At 41.7% G+C, this 22,696-nt stretch overlaps 1 protein-coding gene across 1 annotated transcript in view; it reads left to right on the forward strand.

The window, feature by feature from the left end:
• Positions 1–3,844: 3,844 nt before the first annotated feature.
• Positions 3,845–22,696, forward strand: part of LOC123768451 (uncharacterized) — a gene marked incomplete in the record, with an annotated part of 327,082 nt that continues 308,230 nt past the window's right edge. Inside the window, 1 exon segment of the mRNA XM_069336300.1 lies at positions 3,845–4,341. Coding sequence (XP_069192401.1) covers positions 4,035–4,341 — 307 coding nt within the window.

Raw genomic sequence — 22,696 nt, forward strand, 5'->3', positions numbered from 1 at the left:
GTGAAGGGACGACGACGTTTCGGTCCGTCCTGGACCATTCTCAAGTCGATTGTCCAGGACGGACCGAAACGTCGTCGTCCCTTCACCTTCTAGTGTGTGGTCTGGTCAATATGCTTCATCTTGCTTGACCCGAAGAGTAACAGAAACCACCAGGCTCTGCTTCTCTCAAACCAGCGTCTTATAGTATCGGCTTTCATCCGTACCCGGCTCTAGCACGGTAATCCCAGACCCTCGGGCGGCCCTTCGACTCCTAGACACCCCACAGGAGATCACTTCTTAACACTTCTCCCAGCATCACCTCTTATCACTTCTCCCAGCATCACCTCTTATCACTTCTCCCAGCATCACCTCTTGCACAGATCCAGCCAAAGAGGAGCGGTATCCGGGGAATGGACAGGTTACATTTTCCCTTCCAAGGCATCCGTCATTAACGAAGAATTGTTCGTGGTGTTGAAAGTCACACACCTTCCCCTTCAGTAAGAGAAAGCTGAACAAGATTGCTGACTCTTGGCAGTGATCAGACTGCTTGGAATTCCTGTGTAAGACGTAGCAAGAGCTTATTCAACATCCCAGCAAACTATCAGCACCTTCAGTGTGTTCTGCTCATTGGTGCCCCTTTGTGCAAAGGGGCACCAATGAGGTGAACAAAGGTGCCCCTTTGTGCAAAGGGGCACCTTTGTTCTGGTGCCCCTTTGTGCTCTATGACAGATTAAACACGATTCCACATTCTCATAATATTCCAATGTTTTCAGGTATAATATTACGTTTTTTGTGCCTTACCATATATTCTATATTTAAGAAAGTATTCCATGTTGTGTATATACCAATAACTTCGTTAGCTCTGTGAAAGGGCTTGAAGCCTTTTAACCCCCTAGCTAAACTGTTCATCGGATTACAGCAAAATTGAACATATTTATGTTTGTTCACTGAAGGATAAATGCTCACCAATAAGTCACCAATACTGTGAACCGTGACTACTGTGGTACACGGTCGCACATGTCACAGCCCAGCACACAGTACTTATATCCATATACTGCTCAAGACTAAGCATTAATAGCCGACGCTCTACTCTAGTAGAGGGAAACATACTCAAGTAACGTTGAATCAGTCTTGTCGACGATGATTTAACGTTGAATCAACCTTATTAACGATGATTCAACGTTCAATCAACGTTATTAACGATGATTGAACGTTCAATCAACCTTATTAATGATGATTCAACGTTCAATCAACCTTATTAACGATGATTCAACGTTCAATCAACGTTATTAACGATGATTGAACGTTCAATCAACCTTATTAATGATGATTCAACGTTCAATCAACCTTATTAACGATGATTCAACGTTCAATCAACCTTATTAACGATGATTCAACGTTCAATCAACGTTATTAACGATGATTCAACGTTCAATCAACCTTATTAACGATGATTCAACGTTCAATCAACCTTATTAACGATGATTCAACGTTCAATCAACCTTATTAACGATGATTCAACGTTCAATCAACCTTATTAACGATGATTCAACGTTCAATCAACCTTATTAACGATGATTCAACGTTCAATCAACCTTATTAACGATGATTCAACGTTCAATCAACCTTATTAACGATGATTCAACGTTCAATCAACGTTATTAACGATGATTCAACGTTCAATCAACCTTATTAACGATGATTCAACGTTCAATCAACCTTATTAACGATGATTCAACGTTCAATCAACCTTATTAACGATGATTCAACGTTCAATCAACCTTATTAACGATGATTCAACGTTCAATCAACCTTATTAACGATGATTCAACGTTCAATCAACCTTATTAACGATTATTCAACGTTCAATCAACCTTATTAATGATGATTCAACGTTCAATCAACCTTATTAATGATGATTCAACGTTGAATCAAGGTCGTTTGCCCAACGTGTACCCACTGGGACATTGTTATGCAACACTTGCACAGGTCACTGGTGCTACACAGTGTAAGGTGCACACCAGCGCTGCAATATAGGGATAATACATTAACCTAATACCAATAACACGTTAATGACGCTAGTGTCAGCTAACGGGTTATGCTGCTGCTTGTGGCTAAATACTTTGAAACTGGGATTGCAAGTTCTTGCATAAACAAAGGCAGGAGCAGAGAGCAACTACTGTCAATTAAGCAGGCGATGAGTCACAATAACGTGGCTGAAGTATGATGACCAGACCACACACTAGAAATTGAAGGGACGACGACGTTTCGGTCCGTCCTGGACCATTCTCAAGTCGATTGTGTGCCTTACCATATATTCTATACGAATAGAACACACAATCGACTTGAGAATGGTCCAGGACGGACCGAAACGTCGTCGTCCCTTCAATTTCTAGTGTGTGGTCTGGTCAACTGTCAATTAAATTAGCACTTGGCATGCTAGGTCTCGACGTAAACAAACAATGACTGCAGTATTCTGGTGTGTCTATGAACAAGTCTCCCTGTAAGGGAAATGCTTTATAAATGTTCTGTATATAAATGTTAAAAGTGTTTTTCATCTAAATGAAGAGATGAAGGCACTGTGTTCTCGCAGTGACATGTGTTCACTGAGCCAGAGATGGCTTAATTGGCCAGGTACAACGTTACAAAACTTTATATATAAACACAATATAGAACTCAAAACAGTAAGGGTAAAGCATAACTTTAGATTCAGGTAAGCCTGACTTGGAGACACGTATGTAACAATCCATTTGTAATGTAATCGTATGAGATGGAGCCGATCGGCCGAGCGGACAGCACACTGGACTTGTGATCCTATGGTCCCGGGTGCCATAGGATCGAACTCTGTCCATGGTTTTCTCGCAGGCGCCTATGGCGCCTGCGAGAAAACCATGGGCAGAGTTTTTTTCACCCTATGCCCCTGTTACCTAGCAGTAAAATAGGTACCTGGGTGTTAGTCAGCTGTCACGGGCTGCTTCCTGGGGGTGGAGGCCTGGTCAAGGACCGAGCCGCGGGGACACTAAAAAGCCCCGAAATCATCTCAAGATAACCTCAAGATAACCTTAGTAACTCTCCATAAGTTAATAAGCCTTAAACCCAACACCAACTCAAAACTCTACATAATTGTTTTGCTTCTCATTTTTCACCTTGTCCAACTTCTTGTTCTCGTCTGCGTAAACCACTAAGGTAAACACCACATTTTCTTTAATGTAAATAGTCGCCTTTTTTGGCGAAATTATCGTTTTCTGTTGAAGTCCCGCGCTGCCCGGGGACATAAACTAGAAGAAACTATACAATGGAGGAGTAAAGAAGGTACGAGAGAACATACGTCTGGCGTTTATTGTTTTATAGTGGTAGAAGAGTAGGCATTGTCTTCTTGGTCATTCTCGTAAAACACTCTTTCTTAATACCCTCAAATATTGTAAGATGAAGCACCATGTAATATGAAGCACCTTTCGTTTCGCTCCTGGAACATTATACGTTTCGCTCCTGGAACATTATATGTTTCGCTCCTGGAACATTATACGTTTCGCTCCTGGAACATTATACGTTTCGCTCCTGGAACATTATACGTTTCGCTCCTGGAACATTATACGTTTCGCTCCTGGAACATTATACGTTTCGCTCCTGGAACATTATACGTTTCGCTCCTGGAACATTATACGTTTCGCTCCTGGAACATTATACGTTTCGTTCCTGGAGCATTATACATTTCGCTCCATGATCATTACGTTTAATTCGTGGATCATTATCCGTTACGATGCTCTCTCGCGTGTGTTTATGGTAGTGATAACAGGAATTATCGGAACAGTTTCTAAATAAACAAATATATGCAGAAAACGTCATGCGAGATATTTCCTTACAGGTGTTGGCAATAAGTGACTCTCAGGTGTTGAAGTGTGACATAATGAGACAGGTGCCACAAGCTGGCTAAGAGTGCCTTTGGTGTCCCTTTATGCTGGAGGAGCCAGAGTGCCAGGATGGCACTTCAGGATGCCCGCGGGGCACGCTGACCCCCTCAGCCTGCCCAGATAAGGAGGGTGGCGCCCCCCCTCATGGCCGAGCGCCCCCCTTACCCGTGGCTGTCCCCCCCTAGCAGCCGCGTCACCCTGCGTCCGGAGGAGCGATCCCCGACGCACTCCCTCGGGTCGACGCTCGCCCTCGGCTCCACCTTGTCCCTCCCGCTGTGCTCCGAGAGGTCGTCCTCGTCGTCCAGGGCGTCGTCGCGTGCCTCATCCACCTCGTCGTCGTCATGGTCGTCACAGTGGTCGTGGGGCACCTTGCTCTCCAACCCCTCGCTGACAGAGGGCCTGGTGCCCCCCGAAGCCTGTCTCCTGCCCTGCACCTTCATTCACACCAAAGGTAGGTCTTCTGTAATTCTCTAGTACAGGAGTACGAGGGAGAGTGCACTTAGGTGTCTTGTGCTTCTGTTGCTTCACACAGGTGAGTAGCCTTATGACTGTTCTGTACAGGTGAGTAGCCTTATGACTGTTCTGTACAGGTGAGTAGCCTTATAGCAACACATCCATCTATAATAGTAGTACTTGTAGCAATTGCTTAGTTGATCAAGCGTGGACAAATGTGCTGTTGGACTCAAAAATTATTCAATTTTGAATTCATAAATTAGCCCAAAATGTTGCACTAAATACTGGAAATGTATATAAAGAACTTGTAAAAATAACCCTAGGCCTAGTGTACGCTATACAAGGCCACACACACACACACACAAACACACACACACACACACACACACACACACACACACACACACACACACACACACACACACACACACACACACACACACACACACACACACACCATGTGTGTGTGTGTGTGTGTGTGACACCAGGATACCATGAGGGCCTGGTAGCCTGGTGGATAGCGTGCACAACTCGTAATTCTGTGGCGCGGGTTCGATTCCCGCACCAGGCAGAAACAAATGCGCAAAGTTTCTTTCACCCTGAATGCCCCTGTTACCTAGCAGTAAATAGGTACCTGGGAGTTAGTCAGCTGTCACGGGCTGCTTCCTTGGGTGTGTGTGTGTGGTGTGAAAAAAAGTAGTTAGTAAACAGTTAATTGACAGTTGAAAGGAGGGGCGAAAGAGCAAACTCAACCCACGCAAACACAACTAGGTGAATACAGCAAGGTGAATACACACACACACACACACACACATATATATATATATATATATATATATATATATATATATATATATATATATATATATATATATATATATATATATATATATATATATGTCGTACCTAGTAGCCAGAACGCACTTCTCAGCCTACTATGCAAGGCCCGATTTGCCTAATAAGCCAAGTTTTCATGAATTAATGTTTTTTCGACTACCTAACCTACCTAACCTAGCTTTTTTGGCTACCTAACCCAACCTAACCTATAAAGATAGGTTAGGTTAGGTTAGGTAGGGTTGGTTAGGTTCGGTCATATATCTACGTTAATTTTAACTCCAATAAAAAAAATTGACCTCATACATAATGAAATGGGTAGCTTTATCATTTCATAAGAAAAAAATGAGAAAAAATATATTAATTCAGGAAAACTTGGCTTATTAGGCAAATCGGGCCATGCATAGTAGGCCAAAAAGTGAGTTCTGGCTACTAGGTACGACATATATATATATATATATATATATATATATATATATATATATATATATATATATATATATATATATATATATATATATATATGTGTGTGTGTATATCACGAAAATAAACACGCGATTAAGAATGTGACAATGTCAGACCACGGAGGAAAAATGAAACAAGAAATTTCCTTAAGTGCTTTCGTATATTAAATACATCTTCAGAAGGTCCATCAGAAGGACCTTCAGAAGGACCTTCTGAAGATGTATTTAATATACGAAAGCACTTAAGGAAATTTCCTGTTTCATATATATATATACATACATACACACACACACATAATGTTAAGCAGTAATGTGTGTTATCTCTGGCAGCCTCCCACAGGCAACTGCTGCTCTCCACACAAATCAATACCACTCTTGTCACACTCATGCCCTCACCTTCCCCCCCCCCGTCACCTTCACCTCACTACCAACACTGTGAGTAGGTCACACTCACACCCTCCCCCCCCTCACCTTCACCTCACTACCAACACTGTGTACGGGTCACACAACCTAACCATTTTTCTTCACCCTCTCCCTCATTCCCTCCTCTCTCACTCTCTCACTCTCTCTCTCTCTCTCTCTCTCTCTCTCTCTCTCTCTCTCTCTCTCTCTCTCTCTCTCTCTCTCTCTCTCTCTCTCTCTCTCTCTCTCTCTCTCTCTCTCTCTCCATCGTTCTCCCTCCCTCCCTCCATCGTTCTCCCTCAGTGTAAACACACGAAAAGCCTTTTATAACCCCAACACCTGAAGTAACGACCATTATTCAAACAGGGCAATTACTGTCACACTCTTGTCAACAGCGGTCGTCCACCTCATGAAGCTATAGGTGGGTTGTGGTGGTAGGTGGTGGTTGTTGGTGTAGGTGGTGGTTGGTGGTGGTGGTGGTTGTTGGTGGTGGGTGATGGTGGTTGTTGGTGTGGGTGGTGGGTGATGATGAATGGTATAGGATCTTGAGATCTAGCAAGCATACAGCATGTGCTGCCTGATTGAACAAGCTGGTGTAGAATACAACCAGTGAGTTATGCAGCAGTTGCTGAGTTATTCCCGGTGCTGACTCTGAGAGTCCTGTGTCTCTGTATAGAAATACACAGTCCATCCTCCTGTTTTGGTCGCACTTACAGTAACGATGAGGACCATAGCATATATACCAATTTACAACGAAATTAGAAAGTAGAAATCTGAACTATTGAGTTAGACAAACCGGAGAACTGTTTTTTACTTGTGTTGCTTTGACAAACTACCCTAACCTAACCTTCCTAGGCCTAACACACGATATCGGAGGCCTAATATAGTACATATGTGTACTATACTAGGCCTAGGAATATTAAAGTTTGTGTTTTAGCGTCATTTATTTTAAAACAATTCCTTACTAGTCAGTATGCTACTATCTAAAAGTACGAATTCGTGACTATTGAGGATCGTCAGAATACGTACTGTGTAAACAGGAGGACGGGTTCTATATTGACGTCCTGGTTCCTGGGATTTTTTTTTTATTATGGTGGTTTCTTTATTATTAGGGGGAGCCGGTCGGCCGAGCGGACAGCACGCTGGACTTGTAATCCTGTGGTCCAGGGTTCGATCCCGGACGCCGGCGAGAAACAATGGGCAGAGTTTCTTTCACCCTATGCCCCTGTTACCTAGCAGTAAATAGGTACCTGGGTGTTAGTCAGCTGTCACGGGCTGCTTCCTGGGGGTGGAGGCCTGGTCGAAGACCGGGCCGCGGGGACACTAAAAAAAAAAAAGCCCCGAAATCATCTCAAGATAATCTCAAGAAGGTGGAGATATGAGGGTTCGAGTCCAGGTAGTCTAGTTAACCTCTGCTGAACAACCTGTTTCGTGCGTGGAAGAAGAGTTTAGGAGTTCCTTTGATGACCGGGAACAATTCTCTGCACCTTAGGAGGGTAATTTGTGATTCTCTTACCTGAAGACATTTTGGGAAAGATTTAAGCCCCTGACTGAGAGTATAGTGTTCAAGAGAGAACTTGACAAACACCTCCAAAGGATACCTAATCAGCCAGGCTGTGACTCATACGTCAGGCTGCGTTCAACAGCCTGGTTGACCAGTCCAGCAACCAGGAGGCCTGGTCGACCACCGGGCCGCGAGGACGCTAAGCCCCGGAAGCACCTCAAGGTAATCTCAAGGTAGGTCAATCATCCTCTAGGAAGTCAATCGCTTGATTAAGTGGGTTTAAGTGTTGTCGTCGTGACACTGGCAGACAATCTTCTTGAGATGATTTGAGATGAGATGACAAGCCGCAGAATGGTTCATATCTCTGGCAGCAAACCCCGCCTGACTGCAGGAAAGCCTCCCACTCCCCGGCTCCCACAAAGACACGGCTTGCTGACAAGAACTCTATATTCTTCTCCAAGTCGGATCCTTCTTCCCTGAGCTGTGTGTTCAGAGGGAGAGCTTGAGCCGTCACTGCCCTTCAAACTGCTCTTCTTATTGCAATGAAGACTTTAACAATGTCTTTGAAAAATTTGTTTTTTGTCGTGTGTGTTTTTTAGGTTCTTGCTCCTTGTGTTCGTGCTAATGGTGTGTTCTTATTATCTGTGCGTGGAGAATAATTTTAGCCCAAAATGTTTTTTTTTTTCTTCGGTCGCATGATTATTTTTTTAATGTTTAAGTCACTGGCTTATCAAATTAGTGGGTGTTCATTTTGTCACTAGTTACATATGTAAATATATGGTAATTTATGAGTAAATATAATAAAATTGAATGCTGTTATGTCCGCCTGTATTTCTCTGCCCAGCCCGTCCTCCTAAGGTTACCAACGTTAAGCTACTGTCGTACTAAAGTGCCCTTATCCTAACCTAACTGAGGACCCAAAACAGAAAACGGGACAGTATGTCAATTTGGCGAGCCGCTGCCATTTTCTAGTACGACGATTGTTGGCCTTAGGGAGAGTATACGTCAAAATGTGACGTTCTTAGGGAGAGTATACGTCAAAATGTGACGTTCTATTAGGAGGACAGGTTGCTTTTGCTCTTGCTCTTGCTCTTGCTCTTGCTCTCTTGCTCTTGCTCTTGCTCTTGCTCTCTCTCTTGCTCTCTCTCTCTCTCTCTCTCTCTCTCTCTCTCTCTCTCTCTCTCTCTCTCTCTCTCTCTCTCTCTCTCTCTCTCTCTCTCTCTCTCTCTCTCATGCAGGTATATAAGGAAGGTGCCGACGTCTCCATTGTTAACGCAAAATGCAAGCCTTTTTAATATAAGATGGAATTAAAGAAAGGGTAAGGAAAATAATGAACTAAAGCCAAGGGATGAAAAGAGAAGAAACTAAAGAGAGGGAATGGAAGAGTAGGGACGAAAGGGAGGAAAAGAAAGAGATGGAAAGAGAGACAGATTAACCATTCCCATGGCCAGATAGACATTTCCATCATAACCTCCAAAAATATATAATTTTGCTGTCAGGACGAACATTATATCTATTACAACTAAGAGAGGGAGACGCAGCAGACTGGGATGACAACGGTGCATCCGTTACTGACCACTCTGCCTCGTTTACTACCCACTCAGTAATAATTAACGAGAATATTCGTTACTACCGTGTAATTAGTCAGGAAATATACGACCGAATGGTTAATGCGAACATATAATGGATCATATAAGCAGAATAAGTTCTTGACACGTACGAAACACGTTATCACGGCTCAACCACGATCTTATCTTGAGTTATCTTGAGATGATTTCGGGGCTTTTTTAGTGTCCTAGCGGCCCGGTCCTCGACCAGACCTCCACCCCCAGGAAGCAGCCCGTGACAGCTGACTAAGACCCAGGTACCTATTTTACTGCTAGGTAACAGGGGCATAGGGGGAAAGAAACTCTGCCCAGTGTTTCTCGCCGGCGCCCTGGGATGGAACCCAGGACCACAGGATCACAAGTCCAGCGTGCTGTCCGCTCGGCCGACCGGCTCCCTGCGAAACATTCGCTCCATCGCCCCCCTCCCCCCCCTAAAAAAAAAAGGTGAAATCGAAGACGATGTACCGGTAATTAGTAGCTGGCACTGGGCCTCGGGTAGCGGCGTGCCTCTCCAAATTAACTATCGCCGGAGGGAAGGAAGTGAGAGGCCGCGTAATTAAAGAATCTTTGTATAGCAGTGATCGGGTGTCAAGGAAGCGGCGCTCGTGTAGCCAAGAAACATATAGCGAAGTGTTTAATTAACTGGTAAGTTTTGTACATTATTTATTTTTTATTTATTTATCGTTAAGTTTTTACATGCATTGTAGTTTATGTGGCAACTGGTGAGCTTAGAATCTAATCATATCAATATTTATTTATTTATTTATTTATTTATTTATTTATTTATTTATTTATTTATTTATTTATTTATTTATTTATTTATGCATATACAAGAAGGTACATTGGGAATGTGAGGATACATAACATGGTAATTACAATCTTGTAAAGCCACTAGTACGCGCAGCGTTTCGAGCAGAATAAATATAAGCGTTATTCATATATAGTTGTGTATTTACAATTGAGTTTGCACAAAATTTCAGTCTGTTGTTTACATTGAGGAAGGTGAAAATAACAGTATAACACATGTTCGTTATAATTATGTACTGTGTGATCTAGATTTAGATGTAAAACTTAGAAGCATTAACTCTAAGGCTGGAGTGAGGAGTCACAGGGACCTTCCCTGGCTAGACATATTGTAGTTTCTGTACAATCAGAAACACAATTTGAACTATAACTAAAGTAAAGTTATTATAGCCTGAGGTTATAAGAGGTAAACATCCTCAGTATTGCACGTCAACAGATTTTTTTTTTTTGTTTTTTTTGGATATATACAAGAGTTGTTACATTCTTGTAGAGCCACTAGTACGCGTAGCGTTTCGGGCAAGTCCTTAATCCTATGGTCCCTGGAATACGATCCCCTGCCGCGAAGAATCGTTTTTTCATCCAAGTACACATTTTACTGTTGCGTTAAACAGAGGCTACAGTTAATGAATTGCGCCCAGTAAATCCTCCCCGGCCAGGATACGAACCCATGACATAGCGCTCGCGGAACGCCAGGCAAGTGTCTTACCACTACACCACGGAGACTGCATGGTGTTAAGTGGCAATCATTTAGAAGCAATGTTGGACGAGCACTTCTTGATTTGTTGCGAGGTTCCGTTCGCTTCTTTCAGCACGAGCAACCTCTGGAAAGGAAATTACAATATTGTGGCTCAGATTTAATAACCAATCGGTTGTTAATTTTCCCCAGTTGGCTGATCTGAAATCACAACTCAAGATTTCTCACACACACACACGCACACACACACACACGTACACACAGGAATAGAGCCCAATAGGCTCAGGAACCTGTACACCTGTTGATTGACAGTTGAGAGGCGGGACCAAAGAGCCAGAGCTCAACCCCCGCAAGCACAACTAGGTAAGTACAACTAGGTGAGTGTATACACACACACACACACACACACAACACACACACACACACAACACACACACACACAACACACACACACACAACACACACAACACACACACAACACACACACACACACACACACACACACACACACACACACACACACAACACACACACACACACACACACACAACACACACACACACACACACACAACACACACACACACACACACACACACACACACACACACACACACACACACACACACACACACACACACAACACACACACACACACACACACACAACACACACACACACACACACACAACACACACACACACACACACACACACACACACACACACACACACACACACACACACACACAACACACACACACACACACAACACACACACACACAACACACACACAACACACACACACACACACACACACACACACACACAACACACAACACACACACACACACACACAACACACACACACAACACACACAACACACAACACACAACACACACACACACACACACACACACACACACACACACACACACACACACACACACACACAACACACACATGTGGCGCCGGATAGCGCCCCATATATATGTGGCTAGCACGCTGGACACATAATCTGCTTGTCAACAAACAGTTAGCTAGTCTGAACATATCAACAAAACCTTGATATATTTTATAGTCCGACGTTCATACGGACACGTATTAAATACACTGATATAAAAATTACAAAATATACTTAGACACTTAAACATTATATTTATAAATGACATTAATGACGTTATATTAATAAATGACATTAATTATTGACTTGATTTACAAAGTTAGAATTTACAAAGTTTACATTTACACTATGCTGAATGCACTAGGTCATAGCACTAATGTAAGGTAATTATCAGGAGAAAGCACTAAGTCATTACGGCTATATTTATATAGCACTCGGGAGAGATTTGAGGATAAGGATTTGAGATAGGACAAAGGGAATGAATCGTGCACCAACCACTTGGATGGTCGGGGATTGAACTCCGACCTGAAAAAAGTGAGGAAACCTCTTAACTCCTGACTCCAGCCTCCAGACTCTAGCCTCCAGACTCTAGCCTCCAGACTCTAGCCTCCAGACTCCAGCCTCCAGACTCTAGCCTCCAGACTCTAGCCTCCAGACTCTAGCCCCTGACACTAGCCCCTGACACTAGCCCCTGACACTAGCCCCTGACACTAGCCCCTGACACTAGCCCCTGACTCCAGAAACATTAAACACAACAGGTTACAGGGTTACAAGTTACAAAAGAGGTTACAAACAGAAACAAACATCGCCGTGACCACAGAACACACACATACTCCCCCTATAAAGCATGGCCAAGACAAGAGACCACATCAGAATAAAACAAGCCCCCGTAGGAGGAAATGTAATCACAAAGTTCGGTATTCAAACTTCTCACTTCCGTAAAAACAAAGGAAGGGAGAAGTGGGCAGTCCCAAGGATAAAACTTTCTTGATCGACTCATATTAGTTGAAGTTCTTTCCTTTTATCAGAGAGGATGGGAACTGAAAACAGAGGAATCGGATCTAACTCTGGTGAAGCGACTCACCAGTGACGTTATCAGGTTAAAGTGTGTGTGCATCCGTCTTGTGGGATGGGAGGGAGGAGGGATGACCCTTCCTCCTTCCATCCCATAAGGGAGGAGGGTGGAAGTGGGAGAGGGTGGGTGGGAAAGGAGGACATTGGAGAAATTGGAGTTAATTGCAACTCGTACAGATTTGGTTTCTTTATTTTTTTAAATAGTTTATAGCAATTTGATCTTTTAGATAATTTTTTTTTTCTTCTGGACCATCTGAGGTGAAATGGGACTAATTATCTGTGGTAGTTTATGCTGTAGTTGTATAGTTGTATTTGTTGCAGTGTAGTTGTAGTACTAGTATAACTAGAAGCCCTCCAACTAGCCAGTAATGATTGTAGTACCATTAGTATTTATTATAGCATATGTGGTAGTAGCATTGTGGGGGGAAGAATGATTGGCTGTAGCACTTAGAGTAATATTATAATGACTGAAATAACGCTTGTAGTTGTGGTTGTAATTGTATTAGTTGTATGAGCTGGAACAGTAGTAGCTGTACTTACGATAGTAATAATATTAGTGAGAGTAGTAGACAAAGTCTTAATAACAAGTGGGAATGGTCGTAGATGTAGAGTGTGGTAATAATAGAGATTAGTAGTTGTAGTTACTAGTTACGGTAGTTGTGGTTAGTAGATGTTGTTAACAATAGTAGTAATGAGAAAATCAGTTGGAAGGGAAGGGGAATTATTAGGAGACAGCGCCCAGCCAATACGACTATATAGCACTTGGAAGGGGCCAGGATAAGGATTTGGGATAGAATGCGCTGAAGGAATGGTGTCCATCCACTTGGACGGTCGGGGATTGAACGCAGACCTGCTTGAAGCGAGACCGTTGTTCTACTATCCAGCCCAAGTAAAAAAAAATCAGTTGGAGAAATGACTCGAACCAGGGACTCGGGGTTTGCCTCATTCCCACAATTGATTTCTCATTCATATGTATCACGTTAGTGTGACTTCTTTATGGAATAGTGGTAATGGTATTTTGTTGTTGTAGAATATAGAGTTAGCAGTTGTAGAATATAGAATTAGCAGTTGTAGAATATAGAGTTAGCAGTTGTAGAATATAGAATTAGCAGTTGTAGAATATAGAGTTAGCAGTTGTAGAATATAGAGTTAGCAGTTGTAGAATATAGAATTAGCAGTTGTAGAATATAGAGTTAGCAGTTGTAGAATATAGAGTTAGCAGTTGTAGAATATAGAGTTAGCAGTTGTAGAATATAGAGTTAGCAGTTGTAGAATATAGAGTTAGCAGTTGTAGAATATAGAGTTAGCAGTTGTAGAATATAGAGTTAGCAGTTGTAGAATATAGAGTTAGCAGTTGTAGAATATAGAGTTAGCAGTTGTAGAATATAGAGTTAGCAGTTGTAGAATATAGAATTAGCAGTTGTAGTTAAAACAAGGAGAAGCAATTACATATTCATTTCACATTGCATTTTTCACTTTCACTCTTAAGTAACCTTTAATAAGAACCTTTGTTTACAAGCATGACTAAGAAGCCTTGTTTTTACAATGTTTTGTAGTGACTTATTTACAAACGAAAGAATACACCGTTTGGTTATCATACACCCACACAGAAATACATCAAATACAATTACGCTGAAAAATACACGTATGAACATACATCATAATACCAGTTATCAAAACATGCAAAGTATATATAATGTGCTTAAAAAGTCACAAAATAAAATACACAAACGAACCTTGAATGTATTATTTAAGTTTTGCGTATAATACATCATAGCAAAAAAAAAAGAATAGTGAGTTGTAAATATTTCTCATGAGTTGTAAACTCATTTTTTTTTGCGAATTTCAGACACGAAAATTAGGCGATTTACTTACGGTTCATTAATGTGATATATAGGTAGGTGCTTACAGCCTTTTGTTGGCCCAGAAATTCCACCCAGTAAACATTCTTTTGTTTTTAAAGCACTATAAAGATATGTTTTTATTTTAATAACGTTTTAAATCACGTTATTTAAACGATTAAATGAGAACTTATATTAACGCTTTTTTAAAGGTAAATTATAAAATTCTGTCTAAACTATTTTTCTTACTATATAATAACTTTATTAAAAAAAATTTTTTTACCATTATCGTTGCTGGTATAAGAATCATTAAACTTTAAACGGTGATTCAGTGTAATTAATAAGTAAAGAATATTAATAACCTAATGATTGTCAGTCTATCATTGACGTTAAGCACTCTTAGGTCTGGTGAGTGACTGGAGGAGCTATCGTTTTATACTGTGTGGGCACATACGTTATATATATGGTAAAGAAAGAGAGAACAGTAAGGTAATAATCTTTATTGAATGACTATTGTGGTATGGTGGTGGTGTGTGTGTGGGATCGATGTTGTAGAGGTGGTGGTATGTTGTGGTGATGTGTTAGTTGGTGGTTTGATGGTGGTGATGGTGTGGTGATGGTGTGGTAGGAGTGTGGTGGTTTGGTGAGGGGGTGTGGTGAAGTCTACTAGGCTGATTACCGTCGTGTGTTAGTTGCGGTGGTGGAGTAGTGGTGTTATGGTGGTGGTGAAGTAGTGGTGTTGTGGTGGTGGTGGAGTAGTGGTGTTATGGTGGTGGTGAAGTAGTGGTGTTGTGGTGGTGGTGGAGTAGTGGTGTTATGGTGGTGGTGAAGTAGTGGTGTTGTGGTGGTGGTGGAGTAGTGGTGTTGTGGTGTGGTGGTATAGTGGTGTGGTGGTTGTGTTGTGGTGTTGTGGTGTGGTGGTATAGTTGTGTGGTGGTGTAATGATGTGGTCGGGGTGGTAGTAGATATGATAAATAACTCAATCATTCAGGGAAAATTGTAAATACAAATAACACACACACACACACACACACACACACACACACACACACACACACACACACACACATCCTTTATTCTAAACATAAAGGCATGTTTTAAGCAGCTGACGCCAAAGGGAGGCATGTCTCCGAAGGCAACAGCTGCATGACTCCTGAGGTCCCAGCTGAATCCAAAGGCAGCAGCTGACTCCTAAGGCAGCAGCTGACTCCTAAGGCAGCAGCTGACTCCTAAGGCAGCAGCTGACTCCTAAGGCAGCAGCTGACTCCTAAGGCAGCAGCTGACTCCTAAGGCAGCAGCTGACTCCTAAGGCAGCAGCTGACTCCTAAGGCAGCAGCTGACTCCTAAGGCAGCAGCTGACTCCTAAGGCAGCAGCTGACTCCTAAGGCAGCAGCTGACTCCTAAGGCAGCAGCTGACTCCTAAGGCAGCAGCTGACTCCTAAGGCAGCAGCTGACTCCTAAGGCAGCAACTGACTCCTAAGGCAGCAGCTGACTCCTAAGGCAGCAGCTGACTCCTAAGGCAGCAGCTGACTCCTAAGGCAGCAGCTGACTCCTAAGGCAGCAGCTGACTCCTAAGGCAGCAGCTGACTCCTAAGGCAGCAGCTGACTCCTAAGGCAGCAGCTGACTCTTAATAAGACAGCTCCGGACGTCAGAGACGGCATTTGACTTTAGTAACGGCACCTGACACCAATTATATCAGCTGCCTCTTCAAGCAGCAAGTAAAGTAACACCCTCCAGCTAAACCTCCATCGTATCAGCTCACATCTGCCTTCTTAAAGAACAACTGACTCCAAAGCATAGTGTAATTAAATAAAAGAACCTTTCCAAAATAATAAAGCCGGTTCCTACGTATAAAAACTTAGATTGCAGCTTACTTAAAAATGAAGTTGGGTGACAAAAAAGTATATTTCAACATCTCAGATGTCTCCTTATGGCTGAGTGATTACAAAGGCACATAAAAACAGATGTTTGTCTAAAAGCCTCTCCCCCCCCCCCTGCCTTGTCCTCTCACGTTATTCGTGTTTTCCGTTAAAATCCACCAATAAGTTCAAATGGGACGTATTAGTAAGTATTAAAAGAACCCCTGAATTTCTGTTTTCTATTCAAAGAGCTGAGGGCCAGATTCACGAAGCAGTTACGCAAGTACTTACGAACGTGTACATCTTTCCTCAATCTTTGACGGCTTTGGTTACATTTATTAATCAGTTTACAAGCATGAAAACTTGCCAATTAACTGTTGTTATTGTTATAAACAGCCTCCTGGTGCTTCGGAGCTCATTAACTGTTTAATAATTGTAAACAAAGCCGTCAAAGATTGAGAAAAGATGTATAGGTTCGTAAGTGCTTGCGTAACTGCTTCGTGAATCTGGCTCCTGTTTTGGTTGGTGCGTTTCGAGTTAGGGAAAACTGTCGCATTTTTGACGGAGTGGCAGATCGAGGGAAGAGGCTGAGTGGCCAGCCATCGTGAAGGACTCTACAACCCTGGAAACACAAACCGAAACTGTCTCTATTTTCAGCTTGTTACAACTTGTAATAAAGTTGCTACATCTTGGCTGAACGTGTTTGTGACGTATTAGAACGTTGTTACAACTTGCTATATCGGTTCTTATGACGGGTTAGGAAATGTTAAAACTTGTTCGAACGTTGTACCAACGTCGTAGTTTCGGTGTTTGGCGGGAAGCAGCCCGCGGGGGCGCCAAGATAAGCATCTTATTGCTTCTTAATTACAATTATTACTTAACCTATACCTATAATAGGTTAAGCAATAATTTTAATTACGAAGCAATAAGATGCTTATCTTAACATACTAAGAAGGTTAGGTAAGGTCGGTGTTTTCTATGAAGCTTTTCAAGGTAAACTAAAATAGTCACAATAAATTAGTATGTCACACATGCACTTATTTAATAAGTCAATATTGACTATACGAAAGTGCGAGAACGGGTTGCACACTGTTGAAGCAAATTTGGACCGTCAATACCAACCGCTCGTGTTACATTATTGTCTTGTAATATAGTTAGCAATGCTGGCCTGTGGGGGGGGGGGGTGGAGAGCCTCTCTGTGTACTCACCTAATTGTATTCATCTAGTTCTGCTCTTTCGGCCTTGCCTCTCAACTGTCTATCAACTGTTACGTGTGCTGATCCTTTGTATGTATATGTATATCTGTATCTGTTTTGTATGTATATGTATATCTGTATCTGTTTTGTATGTATGTGTATATCTATCTGTTTTGTTTGTATGTATATATCTGTATCTGTTTTGTATGTATATGCGTTTCTTTTGTACGTATACTTGTATATTTCTTGGGCATACATGCATCTGTTGGTTGTTGAGCATATACACATATATCTGTATATGTGATCAACATATACGTATCTGTATGTCTCGTTAGTAAGTTAATAACATTATTACATACACACTGTTACCTTAATGTTGCTAAGGTCTTGGATTATTAACCATTATACATGATACTTAAGGACCTAACATTATTATTCAAAGACCTATTATTATTTATTAATAATGACCTATTATTCATTATTATTTACGACTATACAATAAGTCGAAAACCTTAGATGAAAAGTAGAGACATTCCCCCATTTTTTCACTGCAATACAAAAATAGAATGATTACAAATGCATGAATAACTAAAAAAGGAACTCAAGAAAATTGAAATTTCGTCTACAGATCGCTAAGAGACGTTACAAGAAGCAGCCACTGTCTTGACCTTTACTGGTATATGAGGAAAATTGCTTCCCCTGAACCTATCTTAGGGGAAGAGGACAGCCAGGTCCTGAAAGTTTCTTAATTATCTGTGGATTACAGCAGGAGGGAGGGAGGGGGGGGGGTGCAAAGTGGGAAGGTGAGGGAGGGAGGGCAAATGGTAGGGTGCTGAGGGAGAGGGGGAAGGGGTGGAATAGGGGGTCTTGAAGGAAAGGGTAAGGAAAGAATGTGGAGGTAAATAGGTAAAATAATTGAAGAACAGTTGGTATGTACTCACCTAGTTGTGCTTGCGGGGGTTGAGTTGATGTGTTGCATCTTAGGACATAAGGGGCATGTTGCTGGCTCTGACGGGTTGGCTTCTCAACTTCTTCAGACCCGAAGAATAATTAAATATTCTTACACGGCGAGTTTTTAAAGTGAACCATATTGGAAAACGAACTGCGCTTTTTGCGGAGCAACTTGAAACTCGTCTAAATAGTAAAAAATCTGTTGAAATTGAAGGATTGAGGATATGATGGACTGTGCATATGTTGAATTGTACTCACCTAGTTGTGTTTGCGGGGGTTGAGCTCTGGCTCTTTGGTCCCGCCTCTCAACCGTCAATCAACAGGTGTACAGATTCCTGAGCCTACTGGGCTCTTATATCTACATTTGAAATATGATGGATATGATAGACTGTGGATATGTTGGATTGTGGTTATGATGCTCTGAATCCCGGGTACCTATTTTGCTGCTAGGTGAAATAAGAGACATGAGGTGAAATGAAACGTGCCCAATCGTTTCTGCCCTGCCTGGAGACTGAGCTCGAGTTCCTGGGTTGTGAATCGAGAACGTAGACCACTGCACATCACCCCATTGGTCTGTTGTCAACAGGAAGTGTTGAACAGGTTACGGGTAATTATTCAGACAATTCTTAAGTATTTCTTAAGAAATATTGCGCTTAAGGCTTTTGTTAAAGGATTCCAGCTTCAACTTGCCGTCCCCCCTGACACGTCCAGGTATACTCACGCTATACCACAATATATACCTTAACATATACGTCCAAGTATACTCACGCTATACCAGAATATATACTTTAACACATACGTCCAGGTATACACGTACGTCCAGGTATACTCACACTATACCAGAATATACACACCTTAATATATTCACTTACCAATATATCCTATCCAGCCTCCTGTTAGATAGTACGTTTTGTAACTATGTACACCATCGTACATATATATATTGACGTAAAAGATAAAGTTAAGAATCAAACTTAAATATTCCTAGGCGTAATATAGCACATATATGTACTATATTGGGCCGCAGAGAGCGTATGTCAGGCCTACGATGGTTAGGTTAGGTTTTCTTAGCAACGTAACTGCAAAAACCTTTTCCAGTTTGTCTAATTTTAAATTAGAGAAATCAAATTCTACTTTACCTCTACCGGTAGAATTACCAAATTCTACTCTCTAGTTGTCCATTACGTCAATGTATGTACCATGGTGTACGTGGTTACTATAAGTATTGTCTAAAAAGGAGAATAAGCTGATGGATCACAGGTGTAGTGGAAGGGGGGGGGGGGTCACGCTAACTCAAGAGTACCTCGAGTGCCAAAGTATCGCTTGACAAAGTAACACTTGGACTGGTAAAGTATCGCTTGACAAAGTAACACTTGTACTGGTAAAGTATCGCTTGACAAAGTAACACTTGGACTGGTAAAGTATCGCTTGTCAGACAAAGTAACACTTGTACTGGTAAAGTATCGCTTGACAGACAAAGTAACACTTGGACTGGTAAAGTATCGCTTGACAGACAAAGTAACACTTGTACTGGTAAAGTATCGCTTGACAGACAAAGTAACACTTGGACTGGTAAAGTATCGCTTGTCAGACAAAGTAACACTTGGACTGGTAAAGTATCGCTTGACAGACAAAGTAACACTTGGACTGGTAAAGTATCGCTTGACAGACAAATTGACACTCAATTGGCCTAGAAATACTTGATGGACAGTGTAACACTTGACAGATTTGATGAATTTCCCTCACTGTTGAACATATTTCACTATGAACTTCACTCCGATGCTGAACTGTGTCAGACTTTCGATTTTTCTCATGTCAATGGTAACATTATTCAGATTAACAGAAGGGAAGACTCACGTATTTGACTTTAAGACAATTTAAACAAACCCAAGACGCTTTATTACTGTACCTCCTGAAATGAAAATCTCATTTGTTAAGAAGGCTGAATAATGGAGGGTTGGTGTGGAGGAGGGAAGAGGTGGAGCTAGGAAGGAAGGAGGAAGTGGAAGAGGGAGGAGGGGAAGGAAGCAAGAAATTACAAATATTGGTCAGTAAAGTTGTATTCACCGCTGCTACATCATTTTTGTGACGTTGTGGCCGCTGGAGAGCACGGGCTGGTATGTCGGTGTTACGACCACAGACCACTGTCAACGTCCCTCCACCCCGAGTTGTGACTCCGGGGGTGCAGGTGCAGGGAGCCAGTGTGACCTACCTACTCCTCTCTCTCTCTCTCTCTCTCTCTCTCTCTCTCTCTCTCTCTCTCTCTCTCTCTCTCTCTCTCTCTCTCTCTCTCTCTCTCTCTCTTCCTTCCCCATAGCCACTTTAACATATCTCCTCTCCTGCTGTGTCGCTCACCACTAACCAGGAGATATCCCGTCTCTTGATCCATCTGCTCTCTCACATCACCTCATGCTGCCCTGAAATGATTGAAACTTATCTGTAATAAAGACTTGTTTATAACAGTTGCTTCCTTCAAGACTTGTTCAAGACTTCAAGGCAAGTCCTTCAAGACTTGTTCAAGACTTCAAGGCAAGTCCTTCAAGACTGGCTAACGACAGGTGTTCCCTTCGAGGGCACTTGACGTCTCCTGCCCTGCGACCTTGAGTGTACCAGCGGAAATTGTAGACTCCTGCAGTATTTCCCACCATTGGCCGGCCTGGAGACGCGTGCGCTGGGTTAATCCTGCTAATAACTGAACCTTTGCGACTCCGTGGCGTAAAGAACATTTGTCAACACATTCGACGTATTAAAAGTCTACTGAGGGAACACAAGTTAGAGATGTAGTATTTACATACACACACAAATAACATGAAGCCCATCGGGCTTTTGGCTAACTTTTACAGGTTAAACAGCCGTAAATGGATATAAAACTAAAAGTCACAGCGAAGATGTTTGTTTTCCTTAACAAACCCTCTATGAACATATTCTCTGAAAATGGTCGTTTTTCTAATCATCATAAACTCGTAAATAAACTCCTATGATAATATGGACTCTGAAATATTTTCATAAAACTGAACTCTGAAAATATGTGGATTTTCCCCATAAGAACTATTAACAAACTTCTATGAAATTATTTTTCTCATAAGAACTCTTAACAAACTTTTATGAACACTTTATCCAAAAATGGTCTTTGAAAAATGCGCGATTTTGAAAACAAACAAAAATTGTCCGTAGAGTTTACCTGGAACCCCGACACGCTAAACGCGAATTTTCAAAAAAATAAAAAAAAAATCGTGTTTAGGCTGTCATTTTGATTTGGCAACTGTTTAACCTAATCGCTATACTCGTTGGTGTTGGCTTAACCCGTCCTTGACTCAAGTCCATTCCATCCAGCGGTCGACCCCCACAGACACATTCATTAATTTTTACATGCTGTTCATTCAAAGCAGGAATTTTCTCAAATATAAATTAATATTATAATATATTAGAATATTGTGTATATATAGGCATAGGTTAGATTAGGTTTTTAGGTTCTGTTGGCGATTATTTGTATTTGTAGTACGTGGGTGAAGCATTTACAGCGTTGTGGTTCGAAAAAAATTCGTCAGTGAAGCACTTGTTCCGGAAGTGTTCGAACGTCATCAGTTGTGAGTCGTGTGTAAACCGTTTTCCATTCATAAACAGCTGGGGTTTGGCGGGTGGATGGAATCACTTTTGGGTCTTTGTTTGGAGGACGGGCTGTTTGGCTTGCTGTGATTCGTACTCCTGGACTCAGAGTTTCATTTAACATTTTGTCTATTGTAGAATGTACACTGGCGATTTTATTTCTTATTTTTTAATTATTGGAATATTTACATAACATTTTAGTGTGATTTTGACAAATGTTGTATGTAAACTATTAATTTTCGCTAAGCGTTTCGGGGAAAATAGATAGTTTTGTTTAAAAAAAATCCAAGACTTTGAATAGATAGCCATTTAATACTCGTGAAGGATTGAGGATCCTATACTCTTCCTGAGTTTCAGACGCAGGAGCGACAGGTGCAAAGTACCATTAGTTAAGAAACGCCAGAGACGTTCAGGTTGATAATACAAGCAACTGAGATCTGACTGATTATGATGGTGAAAGAAATGATGAGAAGGACAGGAGCAGACGGAGAACAGATTGGGGCTGACGACGCTTCACTCTTAATCAGAAGTTTGATGTTAGTGAAGTAACGAAACAAACACTCGAATACAGTTTCAAATTGTTTAGATTTTTGTTTAGACTTGGTTTGTTTA

The sequence above is a fragment of the Procambarus clarkii genome, chromosome 35 (assembly GCF_040958095.1).
Source record: "Procambarus clarkii isolate CNS0578487 chromosome 35, FALCON_Pclarkii_2.0, whole genome shotgun sequence".
NCBI lineage: Eukaryota > Metazoa > Arthropoda > Malacostraca > Decapoda > Cambaridae > Procambarus > Procambarus clarkii.